The sequence below is a fragment of the Echinops telfairi genome, unplaced genomic scaffold, assembly GCF_000313985.2.
Source record: "Echinops telfairi isolate 266 unplaced genomic scaffold, ASM31398v2 ScPeMD7_9;HRSCAF=40, whole genome shotgun sequence".
Taxonomy (NCBI): domain Eukaryota; kingdom Metazoa; phylum Chordata; class Mammalia; order Afrosoricida; family Tenrecidae; genus Echinops; species Echinops telfairi.
Genome location: NW_022103906.1, coordinates 43,464,273 through 43,484,650, shown reverse-complemented (window position 1 = coordinate 43,484,650; position 20,378 = coordinate 43,464,273). Strand labels below are relative to the sequence as shown.

Below are 20,378 nucleotides of genomic sequence, written 5' to 3'. Positions count from 1 at the left end.
CCTGAACCACAGGGTAAAAAACTCAGATAGTGGTAGGGTTATGTGTAAAAAAATAACAACTTATTAAAGAAGAATTTAAGACGAGGTCTGAGACCAGGAATCTTGATCAGTCATTTGACTTTGGTCAGGTATTCTATAATTTTTGCAGCTCAGAATCGACTCTACAGCAGTTTGGCTTGGGTTATGGTAAACCTTGTCTTGAATCTTGAAGCAAACACAGGTGAAGGTGTCACAACGTTCACAATATATTCTGCGAACTAAGATGCTGTGTCATTTGGACACTGAAACCATATGAAAACCTATGGGAGCCCGCTTTCACTTCCAGTGGGTTTTGTTACCATTGCTGCTGCTGCTGCTGCTGCTGCTGCTGGTGGGGAGGTCAGAGGCTTGGAAGAAGTCCATCAATGAGATAGATGGACAAAGTGACCACAACCATGGGCTCAAACATGTCAACAGTGAGGATGGTGCACAACAGGTCAGTGTTTCATTCTGCTGTGCACGGGGGTGGACGGGACACGACAGGTCAGTGTTTCATTCTGCTGTGCACAGGGGTGGACGGGACACGACAGGTCAGTGTTTCATTCTGCTGTGCATGGGGGTGGACGGGACACGACAGGGCAGTTTCATTCTGTTGTGCACGGGGTCACTATGCATTAGAACCGATTGCACCTAACAACTGCTACAAGGCAGTTCATTGTTGGGATCCGAGCCTCCTATGTGAAATAATCTTAGAGAATAAATGGCAACGTACACATTCATAATAGCAAATTTTATAAGCTACAAAGGCTGTGATTTATTTCTAAAATTTTGGAAGTCTTCAGAAACAAATTAAATGACAAGAACTTACACAAACATCGCAGTTATTCATGGAACTATACACTCAGCACATGAAGGGAGTTTGGAAGTACTTGACTCCACCCATCTCTGAAAGCTGGGGTGATTTCTGAAATATCCACATATTGGATCTTTAACTAGCCCCTTTGAAACTTTTCTAAGTTTGAAAACGTCATCTCCTAAAAATAACACAAACAGCTTGTAATCATTTGACAAAAAAGAAAGAATAAAAACATGGAGGCAGGTCTGGTATACTGTATGTCAAGTACTTTCTAGAGGAAGGTCACATCCTTGAAGCAGCTTTGCAATATGCAGAGCACAGTACTGGCTTCAGAAAAATAAAAAGGTTCTGTGCACATGCATTATTTAAATCATGAAGAGCTGCTGTCATCCTCTGCAAGCTATGTTTGTTCAAATACATTAATTGTACTTCATTTAGTTTTATGCATGGGATGAAGCTGAAACAGGAAGAAAGAAAAAAAAAAAACAGCCAACACAGACCAGTTTAACAAAAACAAAACCACAATACACTGAATATTAATTACTCTGAGATGAGACCAAGTGAAAAGGAATTCGGCATAAAAAAACACATCGCCAATTACATAAATAGGCTCTAAACTGAAATTGTGTACTGGAAGGGGTGAATGATTAAAATGACATGGGAACAGTAATGCAGGGGGATTATTTGGTTCATTTCAGAAGGTCTGCTGGTCCAAAGGCCAACACGCCAGACTCGGGGGCTTCAGCGAAGGGTGACCAGCTCCTCAGATGAGGTAGGGTGAATGGCAACGGTGTTGTCGAAGTCGGCCTTGGTGGCCCCCATTTTCACTGCCACGGCGAAACCCTGCAGCATTTCATCACAGCCGATCCCTTGCATGTGGATCCCAACCACCTGGAACACACAATGTTGGTTTCCCGGTGAAATTCTCCATCAGGGACACAGTTATGACAGGCCCCTGATTATTTTTAAGTTCCTAAAAACCCCGATGACATTTCTAATGCCAACAGGAGGTCACCTGGCCTCCGAGGCCATGGGCAGTCCCTCCCAATGTCCAGCCCCTCTCACACAGCCCTTCTGCAGGCTGTCCTGCCCTGAGCACCGCCGTGCTTCCTCCGTTACACAAACCGCTCCTGCTGGGGCACCAGCTTTCTGCTCCTCATAGTTAAGAGTTAGGCCCTAGTATTCTTCACAGAGCTACATAGTTGTTCCTTCCTGGCTAAATTTCTCTACCACGTGATCTCTCAGGACACATACTTCTTCATGGGTTTACCACAGTTCTAACTCTATAGTTATTGGTGTGGCTCAGCAATTATAGCCCACATTTCCTGGCAGACTTTAATCTCCAGGGCATGACGACCCCACTGGTGTTCCCTCGACTCTGTCTCTCCACAGCTCAGCAAAGGCCACACTTAGGGGGCCTCAATCCATACATGTTAGATGACTATGTGAATGATCATCAAGAGGCGCTCGTTTCCAATTTCATTTTCCAGCACGGTGGATCAATACATCTTAGCACTATCAGTTTATGATCTCTTTCAGCAGACACATTCAAGGTGACTATTCCACTGCAGAAGCAAAATCAGAGGACACAAAGTGCAGCTACAAAAAAAATTTGTTTAAAACCAATCTACTGTGTCTTAATACAAAACAAAAACAAAAACTAGAGCAAGTATGAACATATGCATCAAGCGCAGTGAGAACTTTAGTTCCTGTGATCTCAGGAGAACTTACACAAGCCTCTAGTGGTGGCAAGGGCCCAGTTTTCAGTCTTGAGAGACTGTAAGGCAATGCTTATCAAAATAATGAATAACTACACAGAAGAAATAACTGATTGGAAGAGATAACGAGGGGCCTTGTTGATTTCATGCTCCGAAATGTAGGCGGCTGAGGATCTTGTATCTTTCAGGACCAGAAATGTAACCTTTTTTTTACACTTTCCTTGCCTTCGCTCTGATTCTCTGCTGTCACCCCTCAGTGACACTGCACCCTATAAGGCTGGGGACGATGCCTTGCAGCTTTTGTGGTCTGGGCTACGGAACCAGACACACACTACGCTCTTTTCGATAAAAGAAGTTGTAAACTTCCATGAAGCTCAATTAAGCCTGTGTCCCTCACAGATCCACAATTGCAGGGCACACGGGTTGTTTCGCCTTCATATTTAATTCAAGTAGTAGGTACAGTACCCTGGCCTCATACAGAAACAAAACCTATCTTGAAAAGTATGAAAGAAAACCTGTTCAAATGCAAATCAAAACCGCGATAAGATACCACTTCACAACCCCGGGTTCAGAACCAAGAAGACGACACCAGGTGTAGGTGGGAATGTGGAGGGACCGGGATTCCCACACATAGCTGGTGGGAATGCGAACTGGTGCGGTCACATGGAACCAGTCTGCTGGTTCCTCAGAAAGTTAAATCAAGCACAGATCACGACACACTTCAGCAGCTTTCATGAAATAAACTTCTATTCCCACACAGACTTGCTATGTTACATTTATCTGACATAAAATCCTTACATGGACCAGTATTTCATTAGTTTTATGGCCAAAAGTGGTAGGTTCGCTGGCCAATGACAGTTTTCCACCTTTCCCCTGTACTGATCTTTCAATAGCAGGTGAATGTTCTTTCTAACTTAAATTTTCTGAAGAATCCCAACAGATAAAACAGGAACTGCACTATTTGAATCAGAAAGCTTAACTACATGTTCTCCTTCTCCCCATCCCATCAAAATACCACTCTCTATGCCAACCAGGCACTATTGAGCTTTTAAAAATTATCATAAATAAATCATTTTATTGGTGGCTCTTACAGCTCTCATAACAATCCATATATCAATTGCATCAAGCACATTTGTACATATGTTGCCTTCATCATTTTCAAAATATTTTCTGTTTGAGCCCTTGGTATCAGCTCCTCTTTTTTCCCCCTCCCTCGCCCACCCTCCTGGACTCCTAATAAATTATTATTATTTTCATATCTTACAGCGCCTGCTGTCTCCCTTCGTCCATATTATTGTTGTTTGTCCCCCTGGAAGGGAGGGATTATGCTATGCGTCACTGTAGTCGGTTCCTCCTTTCCTCCCCCTCCTCCACCACCTTCCCCTACCCTCACGGTATCGCTATTTCCATTGCTGTTCCTGAGGGGTTCATCTGTTCCTGGTTCCCAAGTGTCTACAGCTCTTCTCTGTACCAGTGTCCTTGCTCTCGTCTAGCCAGATTTGTAAGGTAGAACTGGGGTCGTGATAGTGGGGGTGGGGGAAGGGGAAGGAAGCCTAGAAGAATGTTGTGTGTTCCGTCTGTGCTGCACTGCAGCCTGTCTGTCTCATTCTTTCCTTGGGACCCTTCTATGCGGGAGTGTCCAATGATCCACAGATGGGCTTTGGGTCTCTACTCTGACCCCCATCATCTGCATCGACATATTTGTTTGTTTGGGGTCTTCGAGCTTACTGAGTTTGCCCCCTACCTTTTCTTCTTTGTTGGCACAAACCATTTTCATCACACATTTTGTTTTCCTTTTTGTAACTGCATGGTACATGGGGGTAAACATGGTGGAGTAGGTCTTCACATTTTCTTTTCCGTATTTATGAATGGCTTGGTCTATAATGCACATAAAAGAAACATCTATCAAAACCTGCACATTACACTGGGCATTCACAGAGCTAAGAGATGGCCAGAATCTGTGTTGAATCAAACCGCGAGGAAATGCAAACCAAAATCAAAAGCAAGGATATTCTACAAAGTAACTTGATGTCATGAAAGGCAATAAATGTTGATGTCATTCAGGAATGCTGTCTCTAGATCAAAAGAGGCTGAAAATACATTAAAAACTATATACAAAGCACTTGCCTTCAATTGATCTGATTGCGATTCCCGGTAACCCAATGAGATACAGAGTAGAACTGAGCTCCACAGGGTTTTCCTGGCTAATCTTTACTAAAGCGGTTCACCAAGCCCTTCTTCTGCTGCACTGCTGGTTAGGTTTAAACAACCAACTTTCAGTTTGCAGCTGAGCACAAACCATTTGTGCCACCCAGTAAGCAATTGGATACTAGACTACGAAACAAATGTTTACAAGGACATGGTTGAGATAAGCCAAATGTGAATAAGGTTTATAGTTTATATCATGCTGGATCATTTTAAATATCCCCATTTGGAAGCTGTACTGTGCTAATGTAAGGTCATGACCTTGTTATAAGGAAATAAACACTGAAGAGTGTGTGGAGAGGAGGGAGAAGAATAAAGCAAAAATGTGAAGAGTATACAGGAGTCCTTCGTTCTACTGAAATTTAGTTTTTGAAAATTAAAAATAAAATTTAAAAGACCAAGAGTAAAATGGAATACTTTTTAAGTATTAGCGATTGGAGAGAAAATGAGAACTGGGAGCAGGGTCTACCCAAAAAGGAATACAACGTAGGAGACTCTGAGACTGACCCAGCGGACAGAGGGAGTAGAAAAGAAAATGTTAAGTGACCTTTTAAAAACACCTACCTTCTGTGAGTCCCACTGTTCCAATCGGGGGGTGACTAAAGACCACAGTGGGGATGTTGTCATAGTCTAACTTGGAATCTGGTTTGCATTCAAAAAGTCTATGGGCAAGTTTTCGGCCAGCAGCAATTGCAACTGGAAAGATATTTTAAAATCAGTGTTTATCTTACGGTTCATTTTAACACATCAAAATTGTTCTATCTAGTTAGAACTAGTTCTGACATAGTCTTATACTAGTGTTCATTGTAACATCTTACTTATACTGCAGATACATTAATGCCTTAAACATTCAAAACTTTGGTTTATCTGAATTCTTTTTTTTTTAAATCATTTTATTAGGGGCTCATACAACTCTTATCACAATCCATACATACATCAATTGTGTAAAGCACATTTGTACATTCACTGCCCTCATCATTCTCAAAACATTTGCTCTCCACTTAAGCCCCTGACATCAGCTCCTCATTTTTCCCCCTCCCTCATGAACCCTTGATAATTTATAAGTTACTATTATGTCATATCTTGCACTGTCTGACGTCTCCCTTCACCCACTTTTCTGTTGTCCATCTCCCAGGGAGGAGGTTATATGTAGATCCTTGTAATCGGTTCCCTCTTTCCAACCCACCCTCCTGGTACTGCTACTCTCACCATTGGTCCTGAAGGGATCATCCGTCCTGGATTCCCTTTGTTTCTAGCTCCTACCTGTACCAGTGTACATCTTCTGGTCTAGCCAGATTTGTAAGATAGAATTGGGATCATGATGGGGGGGAGGAAGCATTTAGGAACTAGAGGAAAGTTGTATGTTTCATCGCTGCTGCATTGCACCCTGAGTGGCTCGTCTCCTCCATGAGACCCTTCTGTAAGGGATGTCCAGTGGCCTACAAATGGGCTTTGGGTCTCCACTCCGCACCGCCTCCTCATTCACAATGATATATTTTTTTGTTCTGGTGATGCCTGATACCTGATCCCTTTGACACCTCGTGATTGCATAGGCTGGTATGCTTCTTCCATGTATGCTTTGTGGCTTCTGTGCTAGATGGCCGCTTGTTTACCTTCAAGCCTTTAAGACACCAGACACTATATCTTTTGATAGCTGGGCACCATCAGCTTTCTTTTTTTTTTTCCATCAGCTTTCTTTGCAACATTTGCTTATGCACCCATTTGTTTTCAGCGATCGTATCAGGGAGGTGAGTACACAATGATATGATTTTTTGTTCTTTGATGCCTGATAACTGATCTCTTGGGCACCTTGTGATCACGCAGGCTGATGTGCTTCTTCCATATGGGCTTTGTTGTTTCTGAGCTAGATGGCCGCTTATTTACCTTCAAGCCTTTAAGATCCCAGACACTATCTTTTGATAGCCAGGCACCATCAGCTTTTTCACCACATTTGTTTATGCATGCGCTTTGTCTTCAGCAATCACATCGGGAAGGTGAGCATCATAGAATGCCAGTTTAATAGAACAAAGTATTCTTGCATTGAGGGAGTACTTGAGTGGAGGCCCAATGTCCATCTGCTACCTTAATACTAAACCTATAAATATGTGCACATAGATATATTTCCCCATCCTCATATATAAATATATTTACATATGTACATGCCTTTATTTAGACCTTTATAAATGCCCTTTGCCTCCTAGGTTTATCTGAATTCTACACATAAAAATAAAACTGAGTAGTTATGTACTTAATAAATACGTTTTTGATACAGTATTTATGGAAAAAAACTATATTAATTTTTAGCACCTTTATTTTATTTGATAACCACACTCATTTCATACTTTTTTTCTTTTTTTAATTAAATGCTTATTCTCCTTAGCCTGTTTTGTTTCCAACAATTTTATTTTCGTGTCTGGGTGCAATATAAACATCAGTTTTTTAATTTTGTTGATTTCAAACTGAAGATATTTTACCTAAGTAAAATATCAGAACACATAAATGGTCTTCAGTTTGATATATTGTCAAGTGCTATACTGTATGTATTATCCAGTTTTTGAGTCGTTTGATGGCACTAAGCTCCTCTTTAAGAGAGCGTTCCCCCCAGACTCGCCGCCTTAAGTCAGTGCTGACTCAGAGAGTCTTCAGGACAGAGTAGACTGCCTTTGGGGTCTCCTTGTGGTTCCTGTGAGTCTTTATGGGAGCAGGATCTCCTATTTCTCCCGCGGTGGTTCCAAGTACTGACCCTGCAGTTAGCAGCCCAACTCACCACCCACCAATGCCACCAGAGCTCCTTACTTTCCAGAGGAGTTAAAAGACTGGGTGTGTGACCAGGGCAGGTTGCCATCCTCAGGTAAAATACCAGGGCCATTCTGGAAAGTCTGGCAAAGGCTCAAAGGAAACAGTCAAGCCACACAAAGAAGTGATGTTGACAATGGGCAAAGAGGTGCAAGTGGCATCGATGAACTCTGGACGTGCACTGGGTGCCGGTCACACCCTGGCTCTTTCAAGACCAGTCCTACAATAGTCACTCTAAATGGCTGCTTCTCTAAAGTCAGTTCCTTCCGCCGAGACTACGTATAACGGATTCTAACTTCTACCACATCCCCTCTATGAAAACGTCAGTCGCTTTTATTGTCTGTTTGTTAGTTAACAATTTTATTGGCATATAATCCATATACAATTCAATAGTTCAATCATATTAAGAAGAGTGGTACAATCATAACAATCAATTTTAGGACATTTGTTTCATTCTGGTACTTATTGTTCTTAGCTTCCCATTTTGAAAATGTCAGTCTTTCCAAGGCATTTTTAAAAGTCCTTTAATGAAAAATGAGTATCATTCAGAAAATGCCAAGAACACACACATATATCGTAATGCCTTAAAAGAAATCATTTTGATGACTCAAAAGATACTCACCCTTTCAGCTTTGCTTCAGCAGACTTACCTGTGAAAGCTGCACAGCCCTGTCCGACACTCAGAGGGAGGGAACAGTACCTGGAGTAAGAAGCGCCTTTCCGCACACATCGCCAACCGCATAGATCCCTTTGACGCTGGTATTCTGGAAGTCATCCACGATGATATGGCCCTTGTCATCCGTCTGAATTCCCTGAAACAGGCAACGGGCGCCCTGAACACACTTGGCCCATCTGGTAAAACTGTCCGACCAATCCTTGGGATCAGCCTCATTTCACACTGGCACCGCTAGCGTCAGAATCTCCAGGAAATGTGCTCCAAGAAGCGCTAAGACTCAACTGCAAGATGAAAGCCATTTCCAGTTGGCAGGTTTCTTACCTAGGGATCTATCCATTTGACCCAGTGGGGGCGGGGATCCTCTAAGAGGATTTGACTTTGTCATGGACAAACCAGCTGTCTGGGTAAATGTGAAAAGGAAACTCAGGATTTGGGATTATAAAGAGACTTTTCCCTAGATCTGTCTCCCCCAAAGACATGCCAAACACTAGGGGCTTTTTGCTAGCATATGGGGGGAGGTCAGATGCTTACAGACATCCTCCCTGAAGGCAATCAATTGCCAGACTATGGTAGGCCCTGCTCCCTGCTGTTAAGGACAATAGGCTATTTCTCTCTAGAGGCCTGCAGTCCTTAATTTGGTTCCTGTAGGTGGAGTCTACACCCTACTGATAATGGTGCCAGGGAACAGGTCAAACTGGCTCCATGACATCCAAAGTTAAGCTGCCATCCTGAATCTAGGATCCGCCCATCTTGTCACTTGTTTACCCCCAGTCCCTCCTCTTCCTATTGTGTGTATATCCCCAGACTGTCCCCCTCTCATAGCTGTATAACCCATAGTGCAACCCCTTCCTGTGACATATGTCTTTACCTATAAGTAGTGGGCTTGCATGTCCCCAAAGATATATAGGCCTGGGTTAGCAATACAAATCTCTCTCTCGGCCCCTCCCTTCACCTCTCTTCGGCTCCCCTTCTCCTCTCCAGTCCTCACTCCCCTGTTCCCTTTCCCCTTGTCCTCCCTTCCCTTCCCCCTCTCTCCACATGACCACCAAGCAGGGCAGAGGTGAGCATTGCTACCATGAAATGTGTCTGACTCCATTATTCCACTATCTCTTGTATCTCTCATGCTCTCGGTGACTTTAATATATTTATTTATCGCAACTGTACAACTGTGCCTTTTTAACCTGTGATTAGTGGTGAGGGGCTGGCACCCCTTCCAACCACAGCTGAAGTTACACATGCAGACATTTAACTAATAAAGACATGCCACTTGCTCTCTCTGGACAGTCCACCACAGCTGAAGTTACACATGCAGACATTCAACTAATAAAGATGTGCCACTTGCTCTCTCTGGACAGTCCACCTAAGACGGTGTCTTCCTGAGCAATAATAGCTTATTCCTCTTGGAAGATGGTGGGGTGGGCAACAGACTGAGGCATAAGATTTCTCAAAAGTTCATGACTTTAATTTTTAAAATCCAAGCAAAATGTTCATTTTATTCTAAAAATGCAAATATTTCTTTTAACCAGGAGATTTTTCCTGTAAACTATTGGGGTTCAATTTTCGCTCCCAACAGTACCCTGCTTCTCTTTTGGGTTCGTATATTTTCATGTCAGAAGCTGAGATACAGGATCAGTAGGAAAGAGGTAGCAGAATGGCTAAGTGTAACCTTTGGAACGAGGCTGACCTCAGTTAAACTTCTTCTGCCACTTCCTAGTCATGAGACCTGTATTGCCACCTACCTATCAACAAATAACAGAGCGTGAATTACAAACAGCCTTAACCTGGTCACTGGGAAAACAGTGGTAAGACAGAGGAGATTACAGCCTCGTGAATTCTTCATTGCTCTGCATTATCTCTGTGCTCTTGGTTTTCCCAGCCAGGGTCATCACAGTTTATAGGCAAGACTGAATTCGGTAATAATGTGTACACGGTAATCATTCCATTTGTATTACACAAATATATCTTAACAATGAATGAAACTGATCAATTTTTTTCTCTAAAAATTCAGCAAATATAGTTAAAAACTACATCTACCATTGCCTACACTTGTACAAAGGCAAACATCTTGAGAAAGGTACAAAGCTGTCTGGTCTAACTAATATGAAGACAGGCCATTAGGTTTTTACCTGAATGTCACTGAACAAGAGTAAAAGCAAGTCAAGTAGCTCCCTGAGTACTCTAGTCTTCAAAAACGCTAAAAAATAACTTCTTACGGATGTGCAAAAGGAATCCAGATGATAAAAGACATTATTAAAACATAAATGAAAAGGTTACAGATTGCTCAAGATGTGAAAACCTCAAACATAAAAGATAGTCTATTAGAACTAGCAGTCGAACAGCATATCAGAAAAAGCATCATCATCCTTAGGAGCAGCAGCGGCAGCAGGTTCACACGCTCTTTCTCACAGACTCTCTTCCATAACTCAATGAGGCAAGAAATATTTTCAGTTCCAAATTCCATATGATGCAATTGAAACATGAAGATAAAGCTGCTTGCTCCAGGCCATGCGATTCGTACGTAGCACAACGAACGTTCAGACATGGGCCAGTCTCTGGGGACATGCCACAAGCTGGTACAGTAGATTTCATTTCAAAATTTTTAAGTTCAGATAAGAATGCTACCTGTTTGCATATACAGAAAAGGCAAAGCTAATCTTTATTGAACTTCAGAGACAAGTATGAAAACTAAAGTTAGAAAGCTAGTTAGAAAACTGCTAGACAATCTAGATTAGAGGTAAAACACATGCTCTAGCGTGAGGACACTAGAGAGGAAAAAAGTTTATACTTTACTCTCAAAGAGAGATGCAATGGGATTTTAAGATAAACTGAATATATGGACTGATAAGAACAGAATCCAATATAACGCACCTATAATTTTGAGTGTGTCAAGGTGAAAATAATCACAGGGCCACTAAGATTTAAGAATGTTATGGGCAAAAAAAAGAAAATAAAGAAAAATGTTATGGGAATTTAACCCAGTTTACCACAAACAGCTAAAAAAAGAAGAATGTTTACCACAGACTAAGTCACCTTACAACCTTGAATCCTACCAGAAGTTAGAGAACATCTCAAGAATAAAGGGTAAGTGCACATCAAGAAAACATCCCAACCCAGTGCTGCCCAAGCCCACAAGTCCAACATTAACCCATATGTCTGACACCAATCCACAAAGTCCTCCTCCATCTCACAAAACACACACTATGAAACCGAATGCAGGAGGAAAGCCGAGTCAGTGAATGTTTAAGCATCTCAGCGCTAGCAGGGGTCTCCACACGGCTGTTCTAGCACCCAGGGCTGAATCGGGGTAGGTCCGTGCGGCTTCTCCTTGGGGATGTCTTGTAGGAAGTCAGCCTTGCCAGCTGAAGCAGGGAACTGGCTAAGGCAGCTGCACCCTGGTCCGACCATCAGAGAGCAAGAGACCTGAGAACTAGAAAGGTGAGGCTCACTGAGCCATTTATCCCTTTGCCCATCAATTAACCCCACGTGTTTATCGGCCAGGTTGGCACAATAAACTACCTCAAGCAGCTAAAGCAAATGGAAGAAATAATGAAATGAAAAGGTTGAGTAAAACATTTAAAAAGGCAGCTCAAGAAGACAAAGTAAAGTATTCAGAGGAAATATGTAAAGACGTGGAGTTAGAAAACCACAAGGAAAGAACAAGCATGACATTCTTCAAATAGGAACAATTGAAGGAAAAAAGGCATGCTTTGAATTGCAATGTTGAAGGATTTTATGGGCAAACTATTGCACAATGCAGGAAATATCATCAGAAGAGAGAACAAAAACAAACCAGCAAACACAAAAGATAGAATACACAAGAGTTATTGTACCAAAAAGAACTGGGGAGCATTCAACCATTTCGTGAGGTAGTTTATGATCAAGAACCAATGGTGCTGATGGAAGAAGCCCAAGCTGTACTGAAAGCATTAGCTAAAAGCAAGGCTTCAGGAATTGACAGAATGCCAATGGAAATAATTCAACAAACTGAGGCAGTACTGAAGGTGCTCACTGGTCTATGTCAAGAACAGTGGAGGACATCTACCTAACCAACTGACTGGGAGAGACCCACTTCTGCGTCCACTCCAAAGAAAGGCAACCAGACAGAATGTGGTCCCATGGAAGTAAAATTTTGTTTAAGGCAATTAAAAAATCGCTGTAGCAGTACAGATATAGGGAGCTACTAGAAATTCAAACTACATTCAGAAGAGGACATGGAGCCAGGGATATCATTGCTGATGTCAGATGGATCCTAGCTGAACGCAGAGAATACCAGAAAGATATCTACTTGTGGTTTGTGGACTATGCAAAGGCAATTGACTGCATGGATCATAACAAATTATGGATAGTAATTCAAATAATAGAAATTCCAAACCCTTAATTGGCTTGTGCAGAACTTCTACACAGAGCAAACAGAACAACTAAATGTGTGCATCAGCATTGAATCCATTCACCATACTAATAAACTCTGTATGTTGAGCAAATTCTCAAAGAAGCTGGATTATATGGAAAACACAGCTTCAGGATTGAAGGAAGGCTCTTTATATGCAGATGACACACCTTGGCTGCTGAAAGAGAAGTGGACTTGAAGCACTTACTGATGAAAGTGAAAGGCTACGGCCTTCATCAGGGATGATTCATCATGATCTCTAACATAAAATGGCAATGCTACCTCTAAGGTGAACCATACATATATCATAGAAATATGATTGGATTTAATTCTAGCCTCAATCTAGGAACAATGAGTTCTTATGACATGGCCCTGCTGATGAAGAAACTAGATGTTGCCCGGCTTTCAGAAGTAATAGCAACTGACACCTTAGGGCTTGTCTTCAAACAAGCAGCCATCACAGTGAGGCATCAACTAAATCCATGTGGAAGAAGCACACCAGCCTCTGGGATCCAAGTATTGTAAACAAAAATATGTAAATTTGAAAGAGAGAATGGTATCTGAGCTTAAATATGCTTTGCAGAAGGTTATGGTTAACAGTGGAAGCCCAAAATCCATGTGCAGGGTGCACACATGAATCAAGCCTCTGGTCCAGGGCTCAAACTTTTTAAACAGGGGGCCAGTTCACTGTCCCTCAGACCTGTTGGAGGGCCGGACTATAGTTTACAAAAAAGCCTATGAACAAATTCCTATGCACACTGCACATATTTTATTTTGAAGTAAAAAAACAGATGGGGCAAAAACACCCGGCGGGCTGGACAAATGTCCTCGGCGGGCCGCATTTGGCCAGCGGGCCATAGTTTGAGGACCCCCGCTCTAGTAAATCCTCTCTAAGCATAGTCAAGGTATGTGAATGGTCTTGTTATCAGACAGAGCATATTGTAAAGTTGTTTATGGCAGACGTAGTTAAGATTAAAATAACATCTTATCATTTGATCTCTCTTGACTCATTTTAAAGTTGTTTCAGTTAAAAAAGGAAAGGGTAAATACACGTGGATTAAGCCTCCTGTGAACTCCCTCTGACCATCAACCAGGTATATTAATAGCCTAGCTAATATGCAGAATGCACTGGAAAGTAGATAATTGCAAATGCAGTTAGGTTAAAATTTAACACCTTATCGTTTGATTTCCTTTCTGACTCATGTTAAATTTGTTCTAGTTGTTAATATTTTCTGCTTTCTGTTCAATTGAGATTTTTATCTATTTTAGTTTATTATTGTTAGCTTTTCTTGTTTTGTTTTTAAAAAGGTTTTCTTTATATGAAATCCAGGATAAGTAAATCTAGGGAGACAGGAACTGGGTTACCTTGGGGGTGTAGCAGAGGAAGTTGGGGGAAACAGGAGCTAATAAGGATGAATACAAGGAATAAAATATTCTAAAATGGATTGTGGTGATGACTACAGTCTTCTTGATATGACTGAACTACTGACTTGTATAGTTTGTGAATTATATGCCAATAAAATGGTTTAAAATAAAAACAAATAAAATGTTTGATCCACAACAAAAAGAAAAAAGTGCTTTATAAAAATGGTCAGACAGAGAGAAAATGTTTTGAGAAACGATGTACAAATGCGCTTTACACAATTGATGTGTGTATGGATTGGGATAACAGTTGTATGAGCCCCTAATAAAATGTTAAAAAAAAAAAAAAAAAAACATTTATAGAGGTATAAACATAAAAAAAAAAAAGGTCAGACATTGGACAGTGCAAGACATGAAAAATAATAATAATTTATAAATTATCAAGGGTTCATGACGGAGATAGGGAGGGAGGAGGAAGAAAGGGAAAAATAAGGAGCTGATATCAAGGACTCAAGTGGAAAGAAAATGCTTTGAAAATGATGATGGTAACATATGTACAAATGTGCTTGAAACAATGGATGGATGTATGGATGGGTTGTGATAAGAGTTGTACGAACCCCCAATACACTGATTTATAAAAAACATGGCCCCAATAAAATGATTTTTTAAAATTAAATTTAAACTTTTTTTAAAAAATGGGCAGAAACCCTGTGTGTATAGTAAGAACAACTGAACTGTACATTGGAAATGGGTGAGTTGTATGACATGTGAATCTCAATAAAGCAGTTTTCTAAATGGTACAGAAAAAAGAAAGACATAAAACAAATAAAAACCTTCACAGTTGGACCGAGAGACAATAAACAAAGAAAAGACTGAAACGTGTCGAAGATTGCATTTTACTTGGCTTCCCAATCAATGCTCACAGAAGCAGCAGTTTAAAAAGCAAGCAACGTAATGCATCTACTGCACAAGGCCACTTTAAAGTGTCAGACAGCGAAGAGGTCGTTTTGAGGACTAAGCCACAGTGTTTTCATTCACTTCATATGCATGTGAAAGTTGGAGAAACAAGGAAGACCACAAAATAACTGATGCCTTAGAATTTTTATTTTGCCGAAGAAGATTGCAAGTACTACAGACTTACAGAAAAATAAATAAATCTGTCTTGGAAGAAATAGAGCCAGGATGATCCTTGGTAGCAAGGCTGGGGAGTTTCCTCTTATGTACTTTGGACTTGTTATCAGGAGAGACTCCTCCACACAGAGGGCATTCTGCTTGTTAAAGGGTCAAAACAAAGAGGACGACGACCTTCAATGAGATGGACTAACACAATAGCCGCAACAATTAACAATTGTGGGGATGGTGCAGGACCGGGCAGTGCTTCATTCTGTAGTGTGTTGTCCTTATGAGACAGAACTGACTAGACATCCCCTAACAACAACAAAGCATAAAAAAAAAAAACCTGGTTTGATGAGCTTATCTGCTAACCAAATGAGCCACTGAAAACCCTATGAAGCATGGTATTATTTTAACACAGACAGATTTGCCGTGAGTCGCAGTCGACTCCATAGCCACTGGCTTTAAATCAACTTACCAGTTTGTTTAAATTAAGTCCCCTGGAATTTGGGTCTCGCCCAATGGCCCACAGCAAACAATCCACATCCGGAATGGAGGTTTCAGTGGGTTTCCTACCAGGAGCGGAGGTGACCATGCTCAGTTCCAAGCCCGATGAGGTCTTTTTGACTTCTTTGATCTATTGACAATTATAACGTGGTTAAGGAGGAAACGTTTTAAAAAGGCAAGCAAGTAAAGACGCAACTAGAATTCTTAATGTTAAAAACATGAGGAACCCCCCCCAGTAGATTCTACATGTTAATATATAGATATTTACTTTTGCCCAAAGACCATCAACATGAGAATTCCCAGGGCCACACCAGATCTCCAAGGTCTTAAATTGTTGTTTGTATCTCCATCTGTTAGGATTGAATTGTGCTCCCCCAAAATATGGGTTACAAATCCTAACCGCTGTAACTTGAGGAGGCTCCCTGGAAGCGCAGTGGTTAGATGCTTGGTGACTTGAACCCACTGGCCACTCTGGGAGCGAGATGTGGCCATCTGCTTCCGTAAGACTGACTGCTTTGGAACCCTATATAGTAGTTCTGGGGTTTTACACCTCTGGATGCAATCCCATTTGGAAATAGGGGTTTCTTTGCTATGTTAATGAGATCCTACCAGTGTAGGATATGTCATAAACTCTAACCCCTTTTTATATTGAGATATAGAAAGAATAAATTAGACACAGAAGTTAAGAGCAAACAAAATAGAGGGCAGACAGATGCCGCTGGGTGATCTCCAGGGAGCTAAGAGCTCCTGCAGAGCTGAGCATGACTTCCCCTCAGCATGGATAGAGAGCCTCCCCCAGAGCCGGTGACTCCTAAACGGTGAGAGAATCTGTTCTCCGCGGCCACCCACTTGTGGTATTTTTGGACTAGCAACACTGGCAAACCAAGACACCACCAAAATACTCCACTTTAAAGACAACGTGTTTCAATGAGTACTCCCTTAAGAAAAGGGATAACATTTGTTCTTGGTTTTAATATTTTCTGCTTTCTTTTCTAGTGAGGTTTTTATGTTTTACTTTGCTATTCTTGTTAATTTTTCAGAAAATGTTCTGTTGTTTATGAAATCTGGATAGGTAAATCTATAAAGGCAATAACTGGATAACTGGGTCCTTGGGAGAATAAGGCAGGGGAGGCTGGGGAAAATGGTGAGCTATTAGCGTTGAGTACAAGAGTGAAAAAAATGTTCTAAAACTGATTGTGGTGATGATTGTACAACTCTTCTTGATGTGACTCAACTACTGAATTGTATGATATGTTAATTATATGCCAATTTAGCTGTGGGGGAGTGATAAAGAACTGTGATAACACTGCAAGTCATAAATCTAAGCGCAGGGGTTCTTGCAGAGCGGGGTGAAGACATAGGAAACTTAAAACTGTTCAATCACTGTTTCTCCTGGAACGTTCTTAATCAGAACTGAATGGAGGAGGTACGAGATAGTCAGGAGAACTGGGCATATTACGTATTATGGGGGAGATCTTAACATGAGTCTGCTAACACCCAAACACCTGTGTAAATGTCCAGGTTCACAAAGAGTGATCTCATTGATTCCCCTGATATGGCCTATGTAAAGCTGTGAAAAATAATGGCTAATTATCCAAGAGAATTGTACTGAAACTTAGGAGGAGCAAAGTCTTTCATAATTCTTTCCACGTACCAAATTCAAATGGTAAAGTTAAAGAAGTCATTCTATAACACCATTTCCTGGAAAAATACAACTTTCCTCTAGTTCCTAAATGTTTCCTTCCCGCTCCCACTACCATGACTCGAATTCGACCTTGCAAGTTTGGCTAGACCAGAGGATGTACACTGGTACAGATAGGAACTGGAAATCCAGGGAATCCAGGGCGGATGAGCCCTGCAGGACCAGTGGTGTGAGTGGCGAAACAGGGAGGATAGAGGGAGAATGGGTAGGAAAGAGGGAACCAATTACAAGGAACTATATGTGACCTCCTCCCTGGGGGACAGACAACCAAAAAGTGGGTGAAGGGAGACGTGGACAGGGCAAGATATTACAAAATACCAATTTATAAACTATCAAGGGCTCATGAGGGAGGGGAAAGCGGGGAGGGAGGGGGAAAATGAGGACCTAATGTTGGGGGTTTAAGTGGAGAGAAAATGTTTTGAGAATGATGTACAAATGCGCTTTACACAATTGATGTGCGTATGGATTGCGATAACAGTTGTATCAGCCCCTAATAAAATGTTTTTAAAAAAACCCACCATTTCCTGAACACAGAAACCTGCCAATAACCAAAGGATTAGTTTTGCATTAAACTATTAGATTTCTAATCTTTTTGTCTTAACTCCATTGATCTTTGAATGTGAAATAACCGCTTCTTAGGGAGACACATGGATGTGCTCTCAAAAAACTCCAACTCACTGCCATCCAGTCAATTCGGACTCAGAGAAGCCCTGGAGGGCAGGACCGAACTGCCCCGCTGGGGCTCCGAGGCTTCCTATCTTTTACAGGAACAGAAGCCTCATCTTTTTCCTATGGAGCTGTTGGTGGGTTTGAACTGCTGACCTTATGGTTAGCAACCCAGAACATAAACTCACTACATCACCACGGCTCTCGAAGGAATAAATGGAAAGGAGTAGCCACAGTGCCTGTGTTTACAAAACTCACTGGGTGAAGCGTAAGCTACAGGTGGGATTCCCAAGAGAGAAGCGAGCAAGTGCTGCAACCAGGCGTAGGCGCCGTCTTACCTGTGAGTATCTGAGGACGTCAACGCCCGCTCGCTCGAGCTCTTCGGTGCAGTTCGAACTGATGAGCGAATCAAAAGTTCTAAGCACCTGTACAAAAACATAGGCAGCAGAGGGAAGGGGGGTGGGCAACAGAAGAAAACTTGATTAAAGACATGCTATAAACTCGGCGGGGAAATTCATTCGTGATCTCTAAGTTTCCTTTTAGTAAAAAAAAAAAAAAAAAGCTTTAGTGGCTTATTCTGCTTATATATGAAACTGAACTCGAGGATAAGAAATTAACCTAACACTCTGGTGAATTTAACTAGCAACTGTATTTAAGCCTACACATCTCCTTATTAAGGCATCTGATGACTATTTGCCATCTCATGTGGGAAACACCAGGCAGTTTGATCACATAAAAATCTTTACTGTCACCTAGCAGTGTGAACGAAACTGGATGGATTATAACGCCAAATTCAAATAACCTGGATTCGGTGCCATGTGGAGCAGACCAATCAATGACTGTCATACTCTTCGTACCTTAACATCCACTGGCAACATGGGAAAATATGCTCAGTGTTGACTTTTACAAAAGTTAACACCAAAGAAAGGGCAGGGAACAGGACAGACTTACCTTATCATGCCGTATCATTATTGACGTTTCAGAGCCCAGAGCAGAGAGGATTCCTGCTATCTCCACAGCAATGTAACCGGCACCAACAATGACACTGCGCCTGCACGGGGAGCACAGGGTCATTCTGGTAAACAGGCTTCTGATTCTAAAATGATCCTAGATTTAGTCAAACCTTGCAAAGGTTGGAGAGAGATTTCTCTTATATTCCTTGCCCCGTTTTCCCTAAAGCAAATGTCTTATACAACCGAGGTCCACTTGTCAAAATTGAAATTGGCATGGCTAAAAAGTGAGGAGGATTAAAAAAGTTTGTGGGAAAATGAATGAAAATATAATGGAAGTTTTCCATGAATGTTTTAAAGCACACACACACACATGCATGCACACACACACACCCTGTTCTTTATTCAGATTTCACCAATGTTCCATTAATGTCCTTTTTCTGTTCCAAGACCTAATTTTAAGTAAAAGATATTCCATGTGGAAGAAGGGAATATGTATTTGTAGGTTTCAAAAGTTCTTTGGCAACACGTCTTCCGAGGGGAAACAGCAAGGAAAACCAGGAGAATAGAGACACTTTGGTATGTAATCATCTCTCACCAAAAGCTATAACCAGGGCCACACTTCTCACTATGGTTTTTCTTCTCTGCTCAGCATTTCTCCTCGATCATTATTCACTTCTATTAATCCTTGAAATATGATTAAAGACCAGTTTTAGCAAGCTCTTTGTAGTAGAGATGTGCAGTAAAACTCAAGTCCATGGATCTGGTCGGAGGATGAAGCTTACAGACTAGCTAAAGGTTGGATAAAGGTTGGAATTAATGGTGAACAAGCCGAGATCCTCATCCTATTGCAATGCTGACAGGCCCTCAACTGGAGCTACCCCCTTGGTGGCTGGAATCATCTAAAGCTTCAACCACGGTCCTTTACCATTGTTAACCCGTTGGTATAAGAAGCAAACAAGCAGGGTGAGAACAATGGAGCCCTTCCAACATCCATGGGGTCTACAGGAATCAACCCTTTAGCAACAGGTTTTCAATGTGTTGTGAATTTTTGCCCTCCGAGGGTTTATAGTCTGGCCGGACAGTGAAGTATGAACCCTCCGGCTGTAAATTAGACATGACAACCTCCTTATCCTACAACCCAGGGGATGAACAGAGAAATGACTGGATAAGTCAACACTGTGAAATAGGTCTTCTTCCATTTATAGCTTCCTCTGGATACATGTTGGCTTTGGTATTCCTCTCCTCTTCTTCTTCTACCTCTAGCTATCTTATTTTTCTTCTCCAAATGTTTTAATTTAAATCCCACTTTGCTAACAAGCATTGCACTGGCTAGGATAGGCAATGGTCCCTTCCCAGAGGAATGTTAGCAAGGAACTTTCCCTGAAGAGGTCAGTAGGAAGATTTTGCAAGGGCTAGAGGATACATTTCCAAGCAAGGGGCAAATAAGAAGACACAGGC

At 41.6% G+C, this 20,378-nt stretch overlaps 1 protein-coding gene across 1 annotated transcript in view; it reads right to left on the bottom strand.

The window, feature by feature from the left end:
- Positions 1-758: 758 nt before the first annotated feature.
- The window catches only part of GSR (glutathione-disulfide reductase), a gene marked incomplete at its 5' end in the record, with an annotated part of 46,339 nt that continues 26,719 nt past the window's right edge, over positions 759-20,378 (bottom strand). Inside the window, 7 exons of the mRNA XM_045286886.1 lie at positions 759-1,726; positions 4,298-4,431; positions 5,323-5,454; positions 8,255-8,366; positions 15,571-15,729; positions 18,306-18,392; positions 18,919-19,018. Of these exons, the coding sequence (XP_045142821.1) occupies positions 1,577-1,726; positions 4,298-4,431; positions 5,323-5,454; positions 8,255-8,366; positions 15,571-15,729; positions 18,306-18,392; positions 18,919-19,018 (874 nt within the window). The remainder of the gene's footprint in view (positions 1,727-4,297; positions 4,432-5,322; positions 5,455-8,254; positions 8,367-15,570; positions 15,730-18,305; positions 18,393-18,918; positions 19,019-20,378) is intronic.